This window comes from Alosa pseudoharengus, unplaced genomic scaffold, assembly GCF_046254945.1.
Source record: "Alosa pseudoharengus isolate Yale_2024_CS ecotype anadromous, Long Island Sound unplaced genomic scaffold, YU_APseudo_1.1 YU_APseudo_1.1_scf_4, whole genome shotgun sequence".
In the NCBI taxonomy this organism is placed as follows: domain Eukaryota; kingdom Metazoa; phylum Chordata; class Actinopteri; order Clupeiformes; family Clupeidae; genus Alosa; species Alosa pseudoharengus.
The window spans coordinates 21,750,404-21,768,000 of record NW_027468774.1 but is presented as its reverse complement, the minus strand read 5'-3'; the positions used below and the strand labels follow the sequence as shown (position 1 = coordinate 21,768,000).

Sequence of the window (17,597 nt, the reverse complement as noted above, 5' to 3'; positions counted from 1 at the left end):
CACTTAGGTCTCAAAAAATTCTGAAAAAATTACCAGGTGTACCTATGTTACCCAGGAGACACACTGTAAAAATACTTTTATGTAAGATCAATACTTTCCAAGATACAGACAGTTTTACGGGGAGAGGGGGGTGTCGATTTTGTTCGGCCTCTTTTTTTTGTCAAAGTTCACAAGCCCATAGCGCAAGAACTAAACCATGTAGGAGGCTCAAATTTTGCATGCTGGTACATAAATAGGAATAGTATGTAGCAAAATCGTCATGTTTGGTCTGGATGATCCTGCATGGTCATAGCTGTCCCTCAAAGTTGATCAATATTTTATTGGAGTTTTTGACTGGGCTCTGTTTATGTTTAGGCCTTCAGGTGTATTTAACATCGGCTCTTGATTTATTTTCCTTATTGAGATAGAAACACTCTCACAAAAAGCAATGAACAGAAAATAAATTCCTTCATGGTCTTAACAGCAGACCTCACAAGTCTGAAAAATCCTTTTGGTTCTCATTTTCAGAGCACCCAAACACCTTGTGGGAATATACAAAGATTTTTTTTATATTATTTTCTTTATTCTCCATGATCCCTTCTTTTTAATAACACCAATTTGACCTGTCTTATGCAAATCTTTCTTTTTTCTTTTCCAACCTGAACATGGTCAAAATGCACTATTGAGATCAATATGTTTTATACAGAGTTACCACAGTGCCACCTGTGGTTGTATGGAGTAACACAATTGATCTCAATGGTGCATTTTGCCCATGTTCAGGGTGGTGCCTAGCCTAGAAATCTAGACGCGCCCCTAGCGGCAGCAAATTACTGCCAGGGCTAGTCTAGCAACTCTCCGTTGACTTGTGAGCTCTAGAAATCGAAACTAAATCTGGCATTGAAATCGTGTATAGAGTCGTTTGTTGGGCTTAACATAATGATTGATGGCAGAGTTGCAACGGTTTGGCTTGAATTCCCTGCTACTTGAAAACAAATATCCTATTGCGTCCTATTGCGTGCAGAGGGAATTTGAAAGACAACTGATTATCCCGACCCTCGGACTGAGCACTGCGAACGGTGAGTGCCCAGACCCTACATTATAATGTGGGTCTGGCTCGCCAGGCTAGGTGGTGCCCTCTGTTGTAGCTCCTCCAGGCCAGAGCCATAGAGAGAAAGAGTTGCGACACTCTTTGATGTCAACTAGAGTCATTTCTCTATCACTCTGCTCCCGGCTAGCCTCTGAAGATCACGTTGACGTAGAAAGCCAGACTGTATAGAACTACAGTCTATGGCCAGACAAAGTTAGACGCAGTTCATCTCGAACAAGCCTGTCTGTGGAAGCAAAGATTCTAGAGCGCTACGCTCCGCTCTAGAATCTTTGGTGGAAGCAGCAAGTGATGCTGTTCTAGACCTTCCGAAAACGTGATTCAGCACTGTTGCTATGGTTACTTACTCCAAATAATATTTTAACCCAGCTAACATTAGCGAACTGTTATCTAACGTCCTCCATCAGATTAGCATTATAAACAAATAGCTATAATATAAATATTAATATTTGCCTAATTAACCATGTCTGGAGATACAGAGGACTGTCCGCAACTTGAACTTGAAGTTGTTATTGGATTTAATGGTAAAATATCAAATTTATTTTTGCAATTCTTAAACTTCCATTACGTTAATGTTATGCTAAGTTAACGTTAACTAACTTAACTAACTTTAAGTAGGGTTAACTTAGCTGTTTCCTCTAACTAGAAGTTAAAGGAAAATTCCGGTTTTTAGCACTTTAAGGCCCTTTTCTGGTTTGTTTTGGATGAACTAGAGTGGTGGACACCGAAATTTTGACTATTGGTCCTGTCTCGACTTTTCTGACTCGTTTTGAATCGCCTTTTCACTTCTCAGGGGGCTGGCAATGGGCATACTGTAGTAGGCTACTCAAACATGTCCTAAAACAACCCTTAACATTCGTTTTCAAAACTGTGCAACTCACCGAGTGGTTAGTGGAGTTCGTTGACTATTAAAAGCAAATATATCGGCGCAATGTATGATTCGTATTTGAACCTGAAGCATAGAAGCTAGACGGTGGCGCAACGTGCAACGAGTCTTCCAACAGAAATCAATGGGATTTTACAAAATGCCAAATAAAAGACGACAGAAACTGTATTTCGCTACGCTACTTGTTTTGGAACATCAACGAACACCACTAACCACTCGGTGAGTTGCACAGTTTTGAAGTAGCTAGCACTAATGGCTATAGGCCAAATTTACCTCTGTTCTTCATTCCAGGCCATGTATTTTCTGGAATGGTTGCACATCCGGACAGGGAGCATCTAATTTACTGCCTTGGGTGCAATGTCATCATAAAAAGCCTTCTCACCAATAAGCAGGATATTCTTTACGGCCACACCAACAATGTTTCTTGTGTCACTGTATCAAAAAGTGGGCGATATGTGGCATCTGGACAGGTCACTTTCATGGGATTTAAGGTATGTTAACCGTGGGTCTCTTGGCTGTAATAGAGGGAGAGCAAAGGGAAAATTTGGTAAACCACCCTACTTACCTAATTTGAGGGTGCTGATTCTGAATATTTTGTTTACCAAGCTCAATTCTAAGTTCTAAGCCGCATAATCAGCATTTTAACATAAAATAGCGATGTTTTTGCTTATTTTTCCCTAAATTGGGTTGATTTCAAAAGTAATCACTAAAACGAAATAAAAGTGTTCTCTAAATACATGTTTGAACATTATTAAAGAAGCCATACTATAGTTTATTAATGTATTTAGTGGGAACATGATTACTGTTAACATGTAATAAACTCGGAAATTCTAATCAAAACACAATCATATTTTTATTGCTAACATAGTGAGTCACTTATGTGGTGTTTAATGCATTTCATCACAATAACAAGTTGCACAAATAACCTTCAACTCAGAATATATCCTACAGTACAAATGAACTTAGATAGCGGGAATAAGCCTAATGCAGAACTGCATCTACCGTCAGCAACAACCGACAAGTAAAAAACATTTCACTTCTAGTAACACTGGATTTGGTATGTGTGCTTGCCTCCATACGAAAGCTTGATAATGTGCTCTTTTAATATGCCATTGAGCAGCATCACTTATTGGTGGTAGAGCCTCCGATCCTCAACATCTAGAAAACAGAGTGGCTCTGGCATAGTGTTGTCACGATACCAAAATGATGACTTCGATACAATACCTGCCATTAATATCTTGATACTCGATACTGAAACGATATCCAAATCCTAAAATATCTGGAAAAGAAAGGATGCAGGCCTCCTCTAAGTGTATTGTCATTTGTGTTGAATTTGGTGCACTTTTGGTCAATTCAACTTCCTACATAATTATTATTTTTGTAGTCAGTAAAATAGTAGTTTGTGTGTGATTAAGTCCTTTATTGTTTGTTATAGCTCATTTATAATGTGTGGTGTTTTGGCAATAAATTACCTTTAAATAGCCAAAGTAGACTTGATCAAGGTCAGTGTTCAAATTACTGCATGCAAATCACCTAATGCTATGCAGAAGAGCCTAATCTTTAGGCCATCTGATGTAGACTACCCTAGGCCTTCCCGTGTTTATAGGATTTCTTTGAAAGTTGCAAAGGGGAAAAAAGTGAAGATAGTCTTCTTTGATCCCAGTGTAATTTAATAAGTACGTTTCAACCACTCAGGTCTTAATCAGATAGGCCTACACCATTATCTGTTGCAATATCTGTGTGCATTCCTATATTATATTTCTTTGAATGTTAACATAATTTGCTACCACATAAAAAATACCAAATAACAATACAAAAGTTTCTTACAAACTTTCCTGCATACTTCTTAAATGTGCTGCAGTCAGATGGGTGTCCTAAAGACATAACTAGATCGATCTTGAGCATCTATTACCAGTGTTGAATGAGCAGTTTTTGCAGTGATCACTACTGGACATTCCACATTGCTAGACAGCACTTGAGTGAGGATAGACTTATTTCCACTTCACAAATAACCATCGCTATCTGCAATAGCTACAGTACAGGGACATTAATCAGTTCATAGCTGAGGATTTGTCCTAGGTCCACTTCCCTTTCAGCATCATATGCAGTAATGATGCACTGGAGAATGTTTCTTTTTGTTGCACTATAAAGGATATCTGGTCTAAATTTTTCGCAAATAATGCAATCTCCATAGCACTCTTCAGCACTCCTCAAACATGCACATTCTTCCATTTTTCTGCATGGCTGGAATTTGAATGATAGGAAAGAGCACCAGTGAGATGTTTTAACTAGGCAAGCACAGTCGCCTTTACAGTAAAAAAAATACAGTGTAAATCCTCTGTAAAGACTGACAACTGTTCATAATAGTTAGTGACAAAGGACTTTCTACAGAAGAATGAGCAGTCACCTACTATTCTATCGATATTATCAAGGAATCTATTTTGTTTCTAGTATAAGTATATACTCTTTTGATCCCGTGAGGGAAATTTGGTCTCTTCATTTATCCCAATCCGTGAATTAGTGAAACACACTCAGCACACAGTGAACACACACTAATCCCGGCGCAGTAAGCTGCCTGCAACAACAGCGGCGCTCGGGGAGCAGTGAAGGGTTAGGTGCCTTGCTCAAGGGCACTTCAGCCGTGCCTACTGGTCGGGGTTCGAACTGGCAGCCCTCTGGTTATAGGTCCGAAGTGCTAACCAGTAGGCCACGGCTGCCTTCTAAACGTCATACTGAATTTTAGCTATTATTTTAATTAATATTTTAATTTTAGCTTATTTTCATAAGCAATGAGGGTCATTGGGGTAATTCCTGTCCTGTCCTACAACATAAAAAGTATATTAATGCCTTATTTTTTGAAATTCCTATGATATCTGATGGCAAAACCAAAAAGTATGTGAATTATGCTAATTAGCAAGCTTAAAACTCAAAATTGAGCATGGTAAACAAAATATTTGAATTCAGCACCCTCAAATTGTGTGAAATAGCCAGTTGACCAACTTTTCCTCAAATTTGCCAACAGGACTTTTTCTGAACGTTTGTTAGCTATCTGCTCTCCCTCTATAAATGTTGATTTAGTTGATGTCGTTTTTTTCTGTTCTCTAGGCAGATGTCATTATCTGGGACTTTTCAAAGAAATGTATTCATGCTCGTCTTCAATTGCACAAGGCCAAAGTTGAAGCAATAGCATTTTCTCCGCGTGATAAGTACCTAGTAACTCTTGGAGGCCAAGATGACAGCACGTAAGCCTGGAGACTGTTCACAGTTTAATGTTAGTTGTTACATTTAGAAAGACTGTGCTATGACCTTTGCAAAGTCGTTGCAATACTGCAAAGCTACTGAAAACAGAAAATAGTATTACTAAGGGCAATATAGACTAATTAAATACATGTCATTGCAGTGTGGTTGTGTGGAATGTGGAGACCAAAGAGGCCATCTGTGGCAGCCCTGCATCTGCCCACAGTGCAGGCCATTGTCTGACTGTGCAGTTCTGCAACAACACAGATGATGTGTTTGCGTCTGCTGGCTGGTAAGACATGTGTCAGGTTGTGAGAAACAGAAGTATTGGGTTTCAAGACAATGTTATCTTCATCCAACGAAATGTGTTATTTCCTCCTCAATTAGTGGGACTATTCGAGTTTGGGAACTAGATCTTGCCAACAGAAAAATCCGTGCAACAGAGTGTCAGACTGGCCAATTGAAAAGGATTGTCAAGTGTATTGAGGTGAGATCAATGAGGTGCCATTGATGTGAGTACATCATTTTCCCCCAGATTGTCTTAAGGATTTTGATTGAATTGCATTAAGCAGTAGAACAGCATCCTCTGCTGCCAACTACAGTAACCATTTGTCTGTTTAAACAATTCACTTTCAGATTCAACATGATGACGCCTATTTCTACTGTGGCACAACCAGTGGTGACATACTAAAAGTTAATATGAAGACCAGACTTCTCAATAGCTTTGGACCTGTAAAACAAAAATTCATCAAAGTAAGATGATTGGAAGATTTATGATAGGATTTCAGACAGATTTTTACCCGTATTGATGTTATTCATCTGTATTGAATTTTTATGAGCTAGTACTTTGTGTCATTTATTCATTCATTCCTTTGTTCAATCCATCATTCATTCAGTCGGTTATTCATTCATTCATTCATTCATTCATTCATTCATTCATAGGGAGTGATTGCTATGAAAGTACTGAAAACAGGTGACTTGTTGGTTGGGTCAGGAGATGGCATATTAACCCTGTGCTCTGAATCCAACTTTAAAACATTGAAGTAAGTACTAGGTCATTGGATCATGACCGCCGTTATCAAGGCATTTGACTATAGCCTATATTGCACTAGAATAGTTGCCCTTTTATGCTCAGGACCTATCAGTCTTTTTCATAGTTAATGTCACCTGCATTTTCTGACTTAGGTCATGAAGTACTATTCAGAACTGCAGAGTTAAGTGGTCATTCATTGAGCTCATCATATATATCTGAATAGAAAAGTGTGTGGCCTGACTTGCCCACCTCTTTCAGACAGGTGCAGCTGGAAGGAGGGGTGACCTCTGTCACCCTGCGGGGTGAGGGCCAGCAGTTCTTTGTGGGCACCGAGGCCTCTCAGATTTACCGCTTCAACTATGTGGACTTCAAGGAAAAGCTCATTGTTACCAGCCACAGCAGTGCTGTGTGGGATGTTGCTTTCCCCTAGTGAGTGTCTTTTGCATTATTGTTTGACGTATTCAATTGGTGATGTCTAGGCTGTTTTCTAAAATAAAGCCTTTTTTACCACAAGAGGGTGCTGTGGGACAGAATATCGACATACCCACAGGTGCAGGTAGAAGCGGTTTTCATTGCAAGATATAGTTGGGGAGCCAGGGGAGTTAGCCTGGGATGCTTGGGTTGGGTTTGTATCTTTGATAAGGCAATATGCCATGTTTGTGCTATGGTGATGGGGATTCCTAGCCTGGCTGGCACCAGACTGATTCTCAAATCTCAGTTGAGATAGAGAATTTGTCTTTTTTTATGATGCTTTTTCACAATAACAGTAGAGGGTTAAATGAAGGAAAGAAAAAGAAACAGGCATACAGAGCTACAAAAAAGAAACAAGAAAAAAAAACAGAAAATATAGCAACATGAGGTCATAAAGATAAAGTATACAAGTGGTAGTCAGTCAGGCATGGTTAATTAGCCTACATTCACAGTTGTAGGTCATTTACGTAAATGGACCATTTCCCCCATCTATTTTCTCCAATCTCTCTTTGGAGCCTTATGGAATATGTCATCTGCTCAAGGAGGTGTAAATGTTTCACAATACCAACAAAGGTACCCGCGGTAGGAGCGTCTTTCTGAAGCCAGTATTTAGTGATAGCCTTTTTCCCTGCAGCCAACAGAATTTTTAAGAGATACTCATCGTCTTTGGTCAATCCCTCAGGGAAATGGCACAAGTAAAGAGTCTAGGAACGCTTTGTTCACTTCTGATTTCTAAGGGGTGTAACCAGAAGTGAAATGAAACTTAACATGGTACATTAAACTCTTACCATCTTTTCAAGTATAGCATACATCTCTTATAAACAAAGGTTTTTTAATGCAGTTATTTTACTCATTTCCAAAGCATATATGTCTGTGTAACACTGTTGCCATTAGTGGAGCCATTGGTAGTGTTCAAAGAGCCTGTAACCCTACCCCTTTGGTTGTTATCAGATAAATCCCACACCAGATAAGTGCTTGATAGGTTCCTGGGTTTTTGGTGATATGGAAATCGCTGTGAATTGAGGAATTGATGGACGAGCTAATTGAAATGCACTCACAGATTTGTCTGGGTTCACCCAGGCTGGGTGATACCAATACTGCCATGCAATGCAGAAGTAGTTGTGAAAGTAATGACTAATTATGGGGTAAACTGCTACATATTTCTTAGTGGCTCCTCTGAGCTCTTTGCCACCTGCTCAGAGAACAACATCAGAGTGTGGCACACCGAGACTTCCAAAGAGATGCTGCGGATCTCTGTACCCAACATGACTTGCAATGCCATCAGTTTCACACCAGATGGCAAAAGCATTATGAGTGGTAGGTTCCTTATCCCCAAGGCCTTTCAGCAGTCAGCTAGAGTTATGTCTGTCACTTCCAGTTATTGCCATAAGAAGCATATGAATATGAGAATATTTGTTGGTTAGAATGTCAATTCATGTCCAGTTTAGTCTAGTGTCTGACAATACCTGTGTTGAACAAACAAATACTTACATGCTGGTGAGTTACATGGTGGAATATTACCCTCTAGCCTGGAGTGATGGCAAGATTCGCGGCTTCACACCTGAAACTGGGCAGCTGAAGTTGACAGTGCACAACGCCCACACAATCGGGGTAACTGCCATTGCTATCACCAGGGACAATAGCAGGATCGTCAGTGGGGGTGGCGAAGGACAGGTGAGGCTGTCTGCGGCCAGATGTTACGATTTTATTGAAAATGTGATGCCATTGTGTTAATGAGTTTTGCACTCTGTAAGTGCAGTCTGTTTAGCTTTGAAATGCTACTGAAGGCTCTGAAGTATTATGACGTTATGCATAACTCCTACTTTATCTGCATACTAGGCTAGTACAGTACCTCATTGCAATTGTTTGTGGACTGTTTTTGAAAATCTTTGATCTTTTTAGATTGTTTCATTGTGATTGACCCTCACAATTATGTGATAATGTAAACAACATATTGTATTAAAGTGCATAGTCTAAACTGATTAATGGGTGTCTCTGTCTCTTTTGTCTTTGTCTTTTTGAGGTTCGAGTGTGGGAGATTCTGGCAGATTCGCACTCACTGCTGGAGACCATGAAGGAGCATAAAGCTTCAATCAATTGTATTAAGATCAAGAGCAATGACAAGGAGTGTGTCACCGCCAGCTCCGATGGTGCCTGTGTCATCTGGGATCTAGTGTGAGTGGAATGACAGGTGTAAAAAGGAATTTGATAACTTGGACAAATTGATATCATAAGTACATACTAGTGTTGTACAGTGCAATTAATTTACAAATTCTTCCACGATCATGTCATGTCAAGCTGTGTGGAAGATTAAAGCAGTTTTGTAGTAACTGAACCTGTGATCTTGGTGCTGGTACCATTCACGTGTATTGTAGTTGAACTGCTGAGGTAAAATCATAGATTCAGTATACTCTATGCTGATTGTGTCTCATAATTGATATAATTTCTGTCCCTGCAGGCGTTTTGTCAGAAATCAAATGGTGCTGGCCAACACTTTGTTCAAAACAGTCTGCTACCATCCTGAAGAGTATCAGATCATCACCAGTGGCACAGACAGGAAGGTAGATGACAGTCATGTGTGCTAATGTCCCCGTCCTCAATACTCACCCTGTTTATGTAACCTCAAAATTAATATCTATAATAACATTATAGATAAACATAAGGTCAATGTCCCAATAGCAATCACACAAACAGCATAGCAAAATTGGCCAATCAGGTTTAGGTCTCCTCCTGCTGATGCTTCACAAAACCTCAGGTGATGCAGAGAAAAGCTGAAGCAGCTCAAGTGTCTGCTGCTCCTCACACTCTTTTCTAATAAGAAAGGCAAAACCTATTCTTTGCTTTTAGCAAAGCTGTTGTGGCTTTATTATGCCTATGTGGATGGGAAAGCCGCTGTGTCATTAAGCAAGTAAGACTGAAACTCCATGTCCCACATATTTTGTGCTCGTAATTACAAAGATAGCCGCCAACTAAGATACAGGACCTGTGTTTTAAATGCAAGTTGGGTTTTGTCTAAAAATAACTTCAAATAACAATTGTGATAGGAGGCCAGCGTCAGAATGAGACAGCTGCCAGCCCATGAGACAATCACGGGTGTGTTCACAGGCATAAACATGTTCTTAAGCGCTGTATCATGTTTTGTTTGACAGACACATCCGGCTTTCATATGCATTTGGAGAACTCATTAGGACAAACTGATGGTTGCCGTTTGCAGTCCAAAAATAGGTTCTCTCTTGCTGTTAAATGACACACACCATATATCCCCTTATTTCAAATAGAGGAAACACTGAAAAGTAAATTGGCATTAACAAAACAGACCAATGATTAGCATTCACATGCACCTACACCTCCGGAGTGGATCTGCATATCAGTTAAAGGGAAATGACTGACATTCAACTATAAAACATTACTCGGCATTGTAGTAGTTTATACTGGACAGTGCTACAGAGAGTGTGATACAGAAACATGCAATTTTAAGTTTGTATGTATTTGTGACTGTTGTATGCTGTGTCTCTTGGTAGATTGCTTATTGGGAAGTCTATGATGGGTCTGCCATCCGGATGTTGGAGGGATCTCTCTCAGGTGCCATCAATGGCATGCATATCACCCTTGATGGAAAGCATTTTGTGACAGGTATGGGGCATTTGTTATTTTTTTTATATTCAGAACATGCTGACTCATTGCACCCATTGAAAATGTCAACTCCCAAAGCAGACTTGGTATGCAGACTTCGTTTTGTGATGTTTGAAATTCTTACAGCGGAGGAAGACTCTGTGTCGCATTGTCGTTTTTTTATTATTATTATTTCAGTTCATTCTGCAGTTTATAACCCAAACTCCAGACTCACTCCTGTTAGTTTGTATTTTTCAGTAACCTTTACCTTTAAAGGAATTTAAACAGATTACTTTGTTTTAAAGTTAAATAAATAATTAAATAATCCTACCCTGCTTACCATGCCTATGGGTAGAGGAAAAGTGATGAGGTGTTATATTATTCTTCATGCAGGGGGAGATGACAAGCTGGTGAAGTTGTGGGCATATGAAAATGGAGAGATGACACATGTAGGCATCGGGCACAGCGGCAGCATCACCAGTCTTAAAATCTGCCCCAACAGCAAGTTTATTATCAGCACCAGTAAGGATGGAGGAGTGCTGCGGTGGAGGTACCCTCAACCTGTTCACTGAGTTCTGCCCATAAACTGAATCCAGAAGGGGATTCATGAATTCATTACTTATAGGCCTAACGTTTCAAATAAATATTAATTTTATATTATATTTTTGTACCAAAACTGAGATTTAGATGACTTCTTGAGACGCTTTTGTGTTTTTATATCATCTCTATAAAGGATTCAATATTATTTTCTATAAGGTGTTTCATTGCACTTTTTACACATTGCACAATTAATCTGCTAACATTTTAGCTGTAGGAGAATCGTATAGCCTACTATCATACAACAGCAGAGGGCTCATTGTACAACTGGTAAAAACTCCTTTCCAAATGCAACATTTGTAGCTTAACGTTAAAATAATATCAGTTCAGTAGACCACGAACATCAAATATTTGCAGCATGATATAGGGCATAATCAAGTTAGTGCCTTTAAATGGTTAAATGTTAAGTAGAGGGGGTGGGTGTTTTCGTGCTTGACCTGAGGTGAAATGTAGGTGAAGCCCACTGTCAGTTCAGCGCGCTTTACAAAAACCGCCAACTGAGAGCGTGATCAGCGGGAGGATCACTACGTGTAAACACTGGGCGCGGCGTCCCTCTGACGGAGAATGACAGCTCACGCGAGTCTGAACTGTCGGAATGCTCGAGACGTGGACATGTTCATGGCTGTTTTTCCCTGTGCCTTGGCACCGCTTGTTTGTGCCACTGTAGTTCAACCTCTATCCGAGCTGTCCTGCTTTGGGGTTGAAAGACCTTAAATGCGGACAGGTGGAGAAGCTTTCACCGGAGCTGTCTCCCGTTTTTTCTCTCTGTGACTAGTGATAGCTCTCAGGATAGTCATGGATACGAGAGAGACCAAGTCAAAAGACGAATCAATGAAAACCAAGACCGCCAAGAGCAAAGAGAAGAAACAAACGGCAGCGAAGTTATTTCGAAAGAAATCATTTAAGTCAGTGGGAAGTCTTATGAATAAAATTCTGAAAACTTTGGGCACATGGGCTCATGTCGGGGACGCTGAACCGGTGGATGGAGAAGATGATGACGGGGGATTTCGGGACGGTACACCTTGCACGCTCAGCGCGAACTCAGGATATATGAAAGAGGACACCCAGGTCACGTCTGAGCGCTTGACGAAAAAAAGTTTGACGCTTTCATCCCGTCACGTAAACTCTCTTAAAGATAGATTGTCCTTGTCTTATGGAGACAAAACTCCAGGTGTCCTGGGTCTGAAAAATCACGGAAACACTTGCTTCATGAATGCAGTAGTACAGTGCTTAAGTAATACCGACTTGCTGGCGGAATATCTTTGCCTTGAACGGTACAAGTTGGATTTCAGTGAAAGGAGAGTCAATGGAATTGTAAAGACTGAGGACATGCAGTCTGCCCAGGGAGAGGTGACCGAGCAGTTAGCGTCTCTTGTCAGGGCGCTATGGACTTTGGAATACACTCCTCAGTTATCCGTGGAATTTAAGGTAAAGCTACGTTAACTGTGGCACTCTAAATCATTTGAATTCAGTCGCCGGTAAAAATATAACCTCAGTGTTTAACTGACTACTTGCGAGACATAGCCTATTTGGTAGGCTATTGTAGGGCTGTGTAATGTGGTAATAGAAGCGATGTACAGAATACAAGTGGGAAGCGTCCAGTTGGGTTCTTACAAAATAACCCCTCTGGAAAGTCGTTGATGTAGCTCTGTAGGCCTATTGACTGGTGTTTTTTTTTTCGTTAAAGTGCGCGGGGTTTCCTTGTGGCTCTGATAACTTTCCCTATGGTTTGCTGCTAAGGAATCATTAGACATAAATTATGAAATCCCCATGTTTTGATAACATCACTTATACTGAAATTTGAATAGCTGTTGGTTTCACACCAGTGCATCTCATTAGAAAACGATTAAATAACCTCCCATCAGAGATTCATCATGCAGAAGCAACTGCTCTGAATTTCTTGAACACTTGAAAACTATCCATGCCTCTGGACAAGGCAGTGAAGAAAAAAACAAAACAAAAACACTTCTGCTGGTCCAGACAAGTGAGCCAAACATTTCATGCCCTTCATTACAGAGGGCAAGATAATTAGTGGAATATTATTCAACTGTCCATATTGTCTGAATTTGACATTATAAAAGTCCATCATATAGTCTTTAATTACTATCTGTTGTTTTCAGTCAAAATCTGGTGAAAAAGGGGTAATTTTTTATAAGGAAGTGTTTTCATCCAAAACTTGAGGGGCACTTACCGACAGGGCTGTTTATGCAGCTTATCAGCAGGACTCAACACAAAGTCCTCCCCTGAGGACAAGGCCTATTGAGTGCTGCTCCCTGAATGCTGATGCTGCAGGCGGCCGGCAGTAGTGTGCCACAGAGCCCAGGGCCACAGGGGTCACCAGGTGTCTGGGCCGAAGTGCTGAGCTGGCAGTCTCTTCTGAGCCCAGCAACATCACAAAGCCATCTAAGAAGTACTCTGAGCTTCAACAATAGAATGCTGCGCAACTCTGGTCAGCCAAAATTAGTCAGAGTGACGTCTCACGCTACCCCCGGGAGTCTGCTTTGGGAGTGCAGATCTGTCTCATATTTCGGCGTCTCATGGCTTTTGTGGTCTTATCGCGATTGTGATTTCAGCCGTGACTTGAGGATGAAAGACCAGCGGTATTTAAGCTGCCACACAATAAGCCACTGGGAGTAATTTGTTTGTGAACAGCTCCCAGCAGTTATCGAAGGTGATATACATGTTAATGTGCAGTAATGTTGGCAGGGATCTTATTCATACATCAAATGCACAGTTAAATTTGATTTATTCAGTTGTTATATTAAGTTAATTTACATGCATAGTTGAAAGTGATTTGTGGATGCATAAATAGTCTTGCCACCTCTATTCAGAAAGTGAATTTGGGTATGGCTATATTAGGCAAGCATGCAGCTAGGCAGAAAAGACCTAGCCTGGATCACCATAGTTCATAACTGTTTCTCTCAAACAAGAAAAATGTCAGGCCAATCAGCAACGAGATGGGAAGACGAAACCGAAACTTATTGTGATAAACAGAAGCAGCAACACCTGCAAACGTCAAAAAATGCAGTTGGAAAAATGCAGAAATTTATTTACAGCAAAGGTAGACACATACTGTACATTGTTTTCCTGACTGTTGATGCTGTTTATTGTCAGTTTGTAAAGTTTAGGCAAAATAGGAAGTAACATTAGGAATCTCTGATCAATGTGAGTAATTGGTAAGGCTGGACCAAGGATTTCTAAGTTGGTGCCCATTGTGATGCAAGTGTTGTAAACGTTTCCTAATCAGGAGTCACAAGACTCTATTCACTTTGTGAATGAGTTTGGATTTTTCCAGGCTAGAAAGGTCCTCCACCCAACCAAAACATAGGCCTAACACTTAGTTAGCAAAAATCATTACACTTTATACAAGTCAGGCATTTGACAAATTTATATAAAACATGCATGTTACTTCCATCCACACTATGCCCATTCATATCCTTTGATATTGGTGGACACATTCTATCATGTAGTTCTTGCAGAATTAAGATCCCTGTGGACAGACAATCAATTGACCATGGTTGTTAAAATCAAGGCCTTATTTTCTGCCTTGAAAGTGGCTGGTTCATGTGTCTTCCTGACCAGGGTCTCAGCTTGTATCTCCTGAGTCTAGAGAAGAATGAACAATAGTGTTCCGAACTCAGCCATAATCCATACATAAACTAAAAAGGCTCTTGGCATCTGGATGTTGTATATAGAGACAGATTACATACTCCTGAGGCCCACTGAAAAAAATATTTGTGGAGCATGTGACAGTATTAGCTCCCTCCACCACTCCCCAAACCCTCCAGCTCCACACTGCCCACATATTCTGAGGAGCAGAGAGAATGAATCACCCTGCTCCGTTGCCTGAGGCGCTAAGCTCTGGATTGTAGCTAAGCTTCATATCTCAAGGTAAGAGCAGAGAGAGAAGGATGATGTGGGCAAAGGGGGAGAAAGTGTGTTATGTTATTCCTGGAAATGGTAATCACTCTGGAAGAAGTGGACATCCGAGGCTTTTGTTTGCGTGAGAACACCTTGCGTTGTTCACAACTTGGAACCTTATTGATGTAGTTATTCTCTTGTATCAGGAATTATATATTTTTTAAAATGTCTAAATCATCATGGATCTGTCCCGTTGTCAAAGATCAATCATTGGTTGGGTGGTCATGATTAGTGAATGTTTAGATCACATGTTGGCATTGTGGTTAACCACTATGGTAATTTAGATGAGTTGCCGTTATTCAATTTTCTTCATTTCCCTGACCCTGACTTACCACAGCCAAATACTATCTAAGTTATCTGCATTATAGGACGGCACATGGAGACTATTGACAAGATAATGCAACTTTACTAAAGTAGGTGTACCTAATCACTGTGACAGACCGTGTGTGTTTGAAGGTTTAAGAGTTATATGGTGGTGTAAATCTAGATCACCATGACACACTGTCTACACATGCAGCATCTCTTCACTCTGGTGAGAGCACAATGTAACTTAGTATATACTTGAGGTTACAATTAAGTGGACTTAATGTAACTTAATATAGACTTAAGTTACAATTGAGTGGACTTAATGATATGCTTTACGTTTCCCTTTATGTTAAAGAAGACTTCCTGTTCAAAACAGAGCCCTTCTGTTGTGTCTGGTCTGCAGGTCTTGTGATATGGTGCCATGTTGAGTCAATGCCCAGGCCATTTAAAGGGATCTTCAAGCACTCACAGTGACTGCCTTTTGTGTGGTAGACCCAGTGTTTCCCTCAAATCTGACAGCAGATTCCACCCATAAACAGTTGAGGACTGTAGACCTATACTTTAATCAAGACCACTGAGAGTAATGGGCCTTTTGTGAAGTTAGCAATTATCAGAGCAAGTCTCATCAGGCTTAAGGCGTGACACTAGCACAACCTTGAATAAATGGAATTGTCCCTAGTTATGGCAAATTAACTTCCAGTCCTCAGAGAGCATTGAAACACCACATAGAAATGGGTTGAGAAAATTCAAGAGAATAGATATATTTTTTTATTTTCTTCTAGTTCCATATAGTGACACAACAGAAGTGTCCCCTTCTTTTATCAGTTGCATGACGTTGTAGGTTTAATGTCAGACGGTTCATTTCTGGCAAAACTGATCAGACATTAACTACATTGATGAGTATAAAGGATGTGCCCTATACAAGGGCAGTATAGCACAGAATAAAAATGCTTTCATTGTAGTCATAGGCTTTTGTTGTGGGAAAAAGTTGCCATGCATGCAGCATATAGTAGTTAACTGGATTACGGTGATTTTCACAGCCACCTGGGTCCAAGTTAATTATTGACTGTGTGTGTGTGTGTGCGTGTGTGTGTGTGTGTGTGTGTGTGTGTTTTCGCGCGCGCGCGCATGACAGCTTCATAGCAGGCACACCAAAACCAGAGTTAAGGAATGTGTCAATATTTGGGGTTGCGGCAACTGGGAGATACTGTCTGCCCACTCTGGGTCAAAACATTCCCCCAGATCAATATACATCTGTGGCTCTGCATACAGTGCTTAGCATAAACACTTATCCACTGGACATGGGTCATTAGCCATTGCTCTTTCCCATGAAAGTTTTTCGAGGAGAAATAGCATTAAGATTTTGAATATTTTCAAGATTGTCTGTCCATTTGTAGTGTTGCAGTGATATTCTCTGTAAATCTGGTTTAGTGAAGATTCATAGATAGTGTACTTTGATAAAGGAACATCTGAAGCAAGTGTTTGATCCATATAGGCAATTGCAAGCTGGCTGCCCGGTTTTACATAGCCTTAATGTTTTATCTGAGCAATCAGATTGTTTCTACAAGCCTCACTCATTCAAAGAGATCATAAATGGCTTTATCAATCCTCAAATCTTTAAGAAGGTAGCTGTATTGTCTAAGCACATGAGCAGTTATTTCTGGGAACCCGGTCAGAAATGAACTTGGGTTGTCCCGAGGTGGGTGAAATCTATTTATTTATGCTGTAGTGAGTTGTGAGGAATGTCTCTCGGTGGGGTGTCATCAGATCAGAGTCTGGTTTCAGTTCATGGTAACAGCAGCATCGTAGCGATGTTGTTATGAAAGCTGGGCTTACAGATATGTGTTGATCACCCCATGTGGTCTGCCCCACCAAGGTTTTTACAATAAACATTCACTGAAGGGTGCAGTTGTTGTGTTTTTTTAAAGTATTCTGGCGGCGTTCACTGTAACTTCATTGTACTTGTTTTATCAGCGAAATCCGTTCAAAGGCCCTCCAGAGCTGCATGTGGGCTGAATAGGGATGATTTTTTTCTTTAAGAAGGAGAGTATCTACTCTTCAGCAGTCTGTTTTATCTTACTTCCACAATTTGTTCAAAGAACACATTTGAGAAGTTGTGAGATCACATTGGCAGCTCTGTCTGGCCAGATTCAGTTACAGAACTGTTCGGTAGCTCAACTGTTGAGTCTGACAGCAAGTAAATGTTTCCCCATAAAAAATAGGCCAGGCATCAATCACTTTATTTTTAAAGTATGAATTAGGCCCAATGTGATGGTGAGATACAGAATCAAGTGTAATTCAGACTTCAATCCAGTAAATAAGGGGTAGTTGAAAATAAAATAAAGTCTTTATCCATGTCTAGACCGTTAATATTCTTTCCTTTTTAATTTCAGTTTCTTTCAGTTGTGATCTTTTGATCAGGTTCATTGCCCTCTGTCAGCCTTACTGCA

At 40.3% G+C, this 17,597-nt stretch overlaps 2 protein-coding genes across 3 annotated transcripts in view; both read left to right on the top strand.

The window, feature by feature from the left end:
- The first annotated feature begins 1,547 nt into the window (after nt 1–1,547).
- LOC143102836 (cilia- and flagella-associated protein 52-like) lies at nt 1,548–10,895 on the top strand. Its single transcript, XM_076266651.1, has 14 exons — nt 1,548–1,608; nt 2,262–2,461; nt 5,076–5,212; nt 5,371–5,499; nt 5,595–5,694; nt 5,844–5,960; nt 6,150–6,250; nt 6,499–6,669; nt 7,880–8,028; nt 8,240–8,385; nt 8,735–8,886; nt 9,170–9,272; nt 10,233–10,344; nt 10,717–10,895. The coding sequence occupies exons 1-14, from the start codon at nt 1,548–1,550 to the stop codon at nt 10,893–10,895; spliced, it is 1,857 nt and encodes a 618-aa protein (XP_076122766.1).
- A 641-nt stretch (nt 10,896–11,536) lies between these two features.
- Nucleotides 11,537–17,597, top strand: part of usp43b (ubiquitin specific peptidase 43b) — a 61,484-nt gene continuing 55,423 nt past the window's right edge. The window contains exon 1 of one of the 2 annotated variants that reach the window (XM_076265296.1): nt 11,537–12,348. In XM_076265296.1, the coding sequence (XP_076121411.1) occupies nt 11,716–12,348 (633 nt within the window). In that variant the 5' untranslated portion in view covers nt 11,537–11,715. Of the gene's footprint in view, nt 12,349–13,654; nt 13,982–17,597 lie in introns of those variants that run through there. The other variant, XM_076265297.1, reaches the window with a different exon arrangement.

What these genes read in the sequence shown, in the direction of transcription:
- LOC143102836 (XM_076266651.1), top strand. Translation starts at nt 1,548, where the DNA reads ATGTCTGGAGATACAGAGGACTGTCCGCAACTTGAACTTGAAGTTGTT. An exon ending in GGAGGCCAAGATGACAGCAC is followed by an intron (nt 5,213 to 5,370) that starts GTAAGCCTGGAG and finishes ATGTCATTGCAG; the next exon opens with TGTGGTTGTGTGGAATGTGG. An exon ending in GGATTGTCAAGTGTATTGAG is followed by an intron (nt 5,695 to 5,843) that starts GTGAGATCAATG and finishes ATTCACTTTCAG; the next exon opens with ATTCAACATGATGACGCCTA.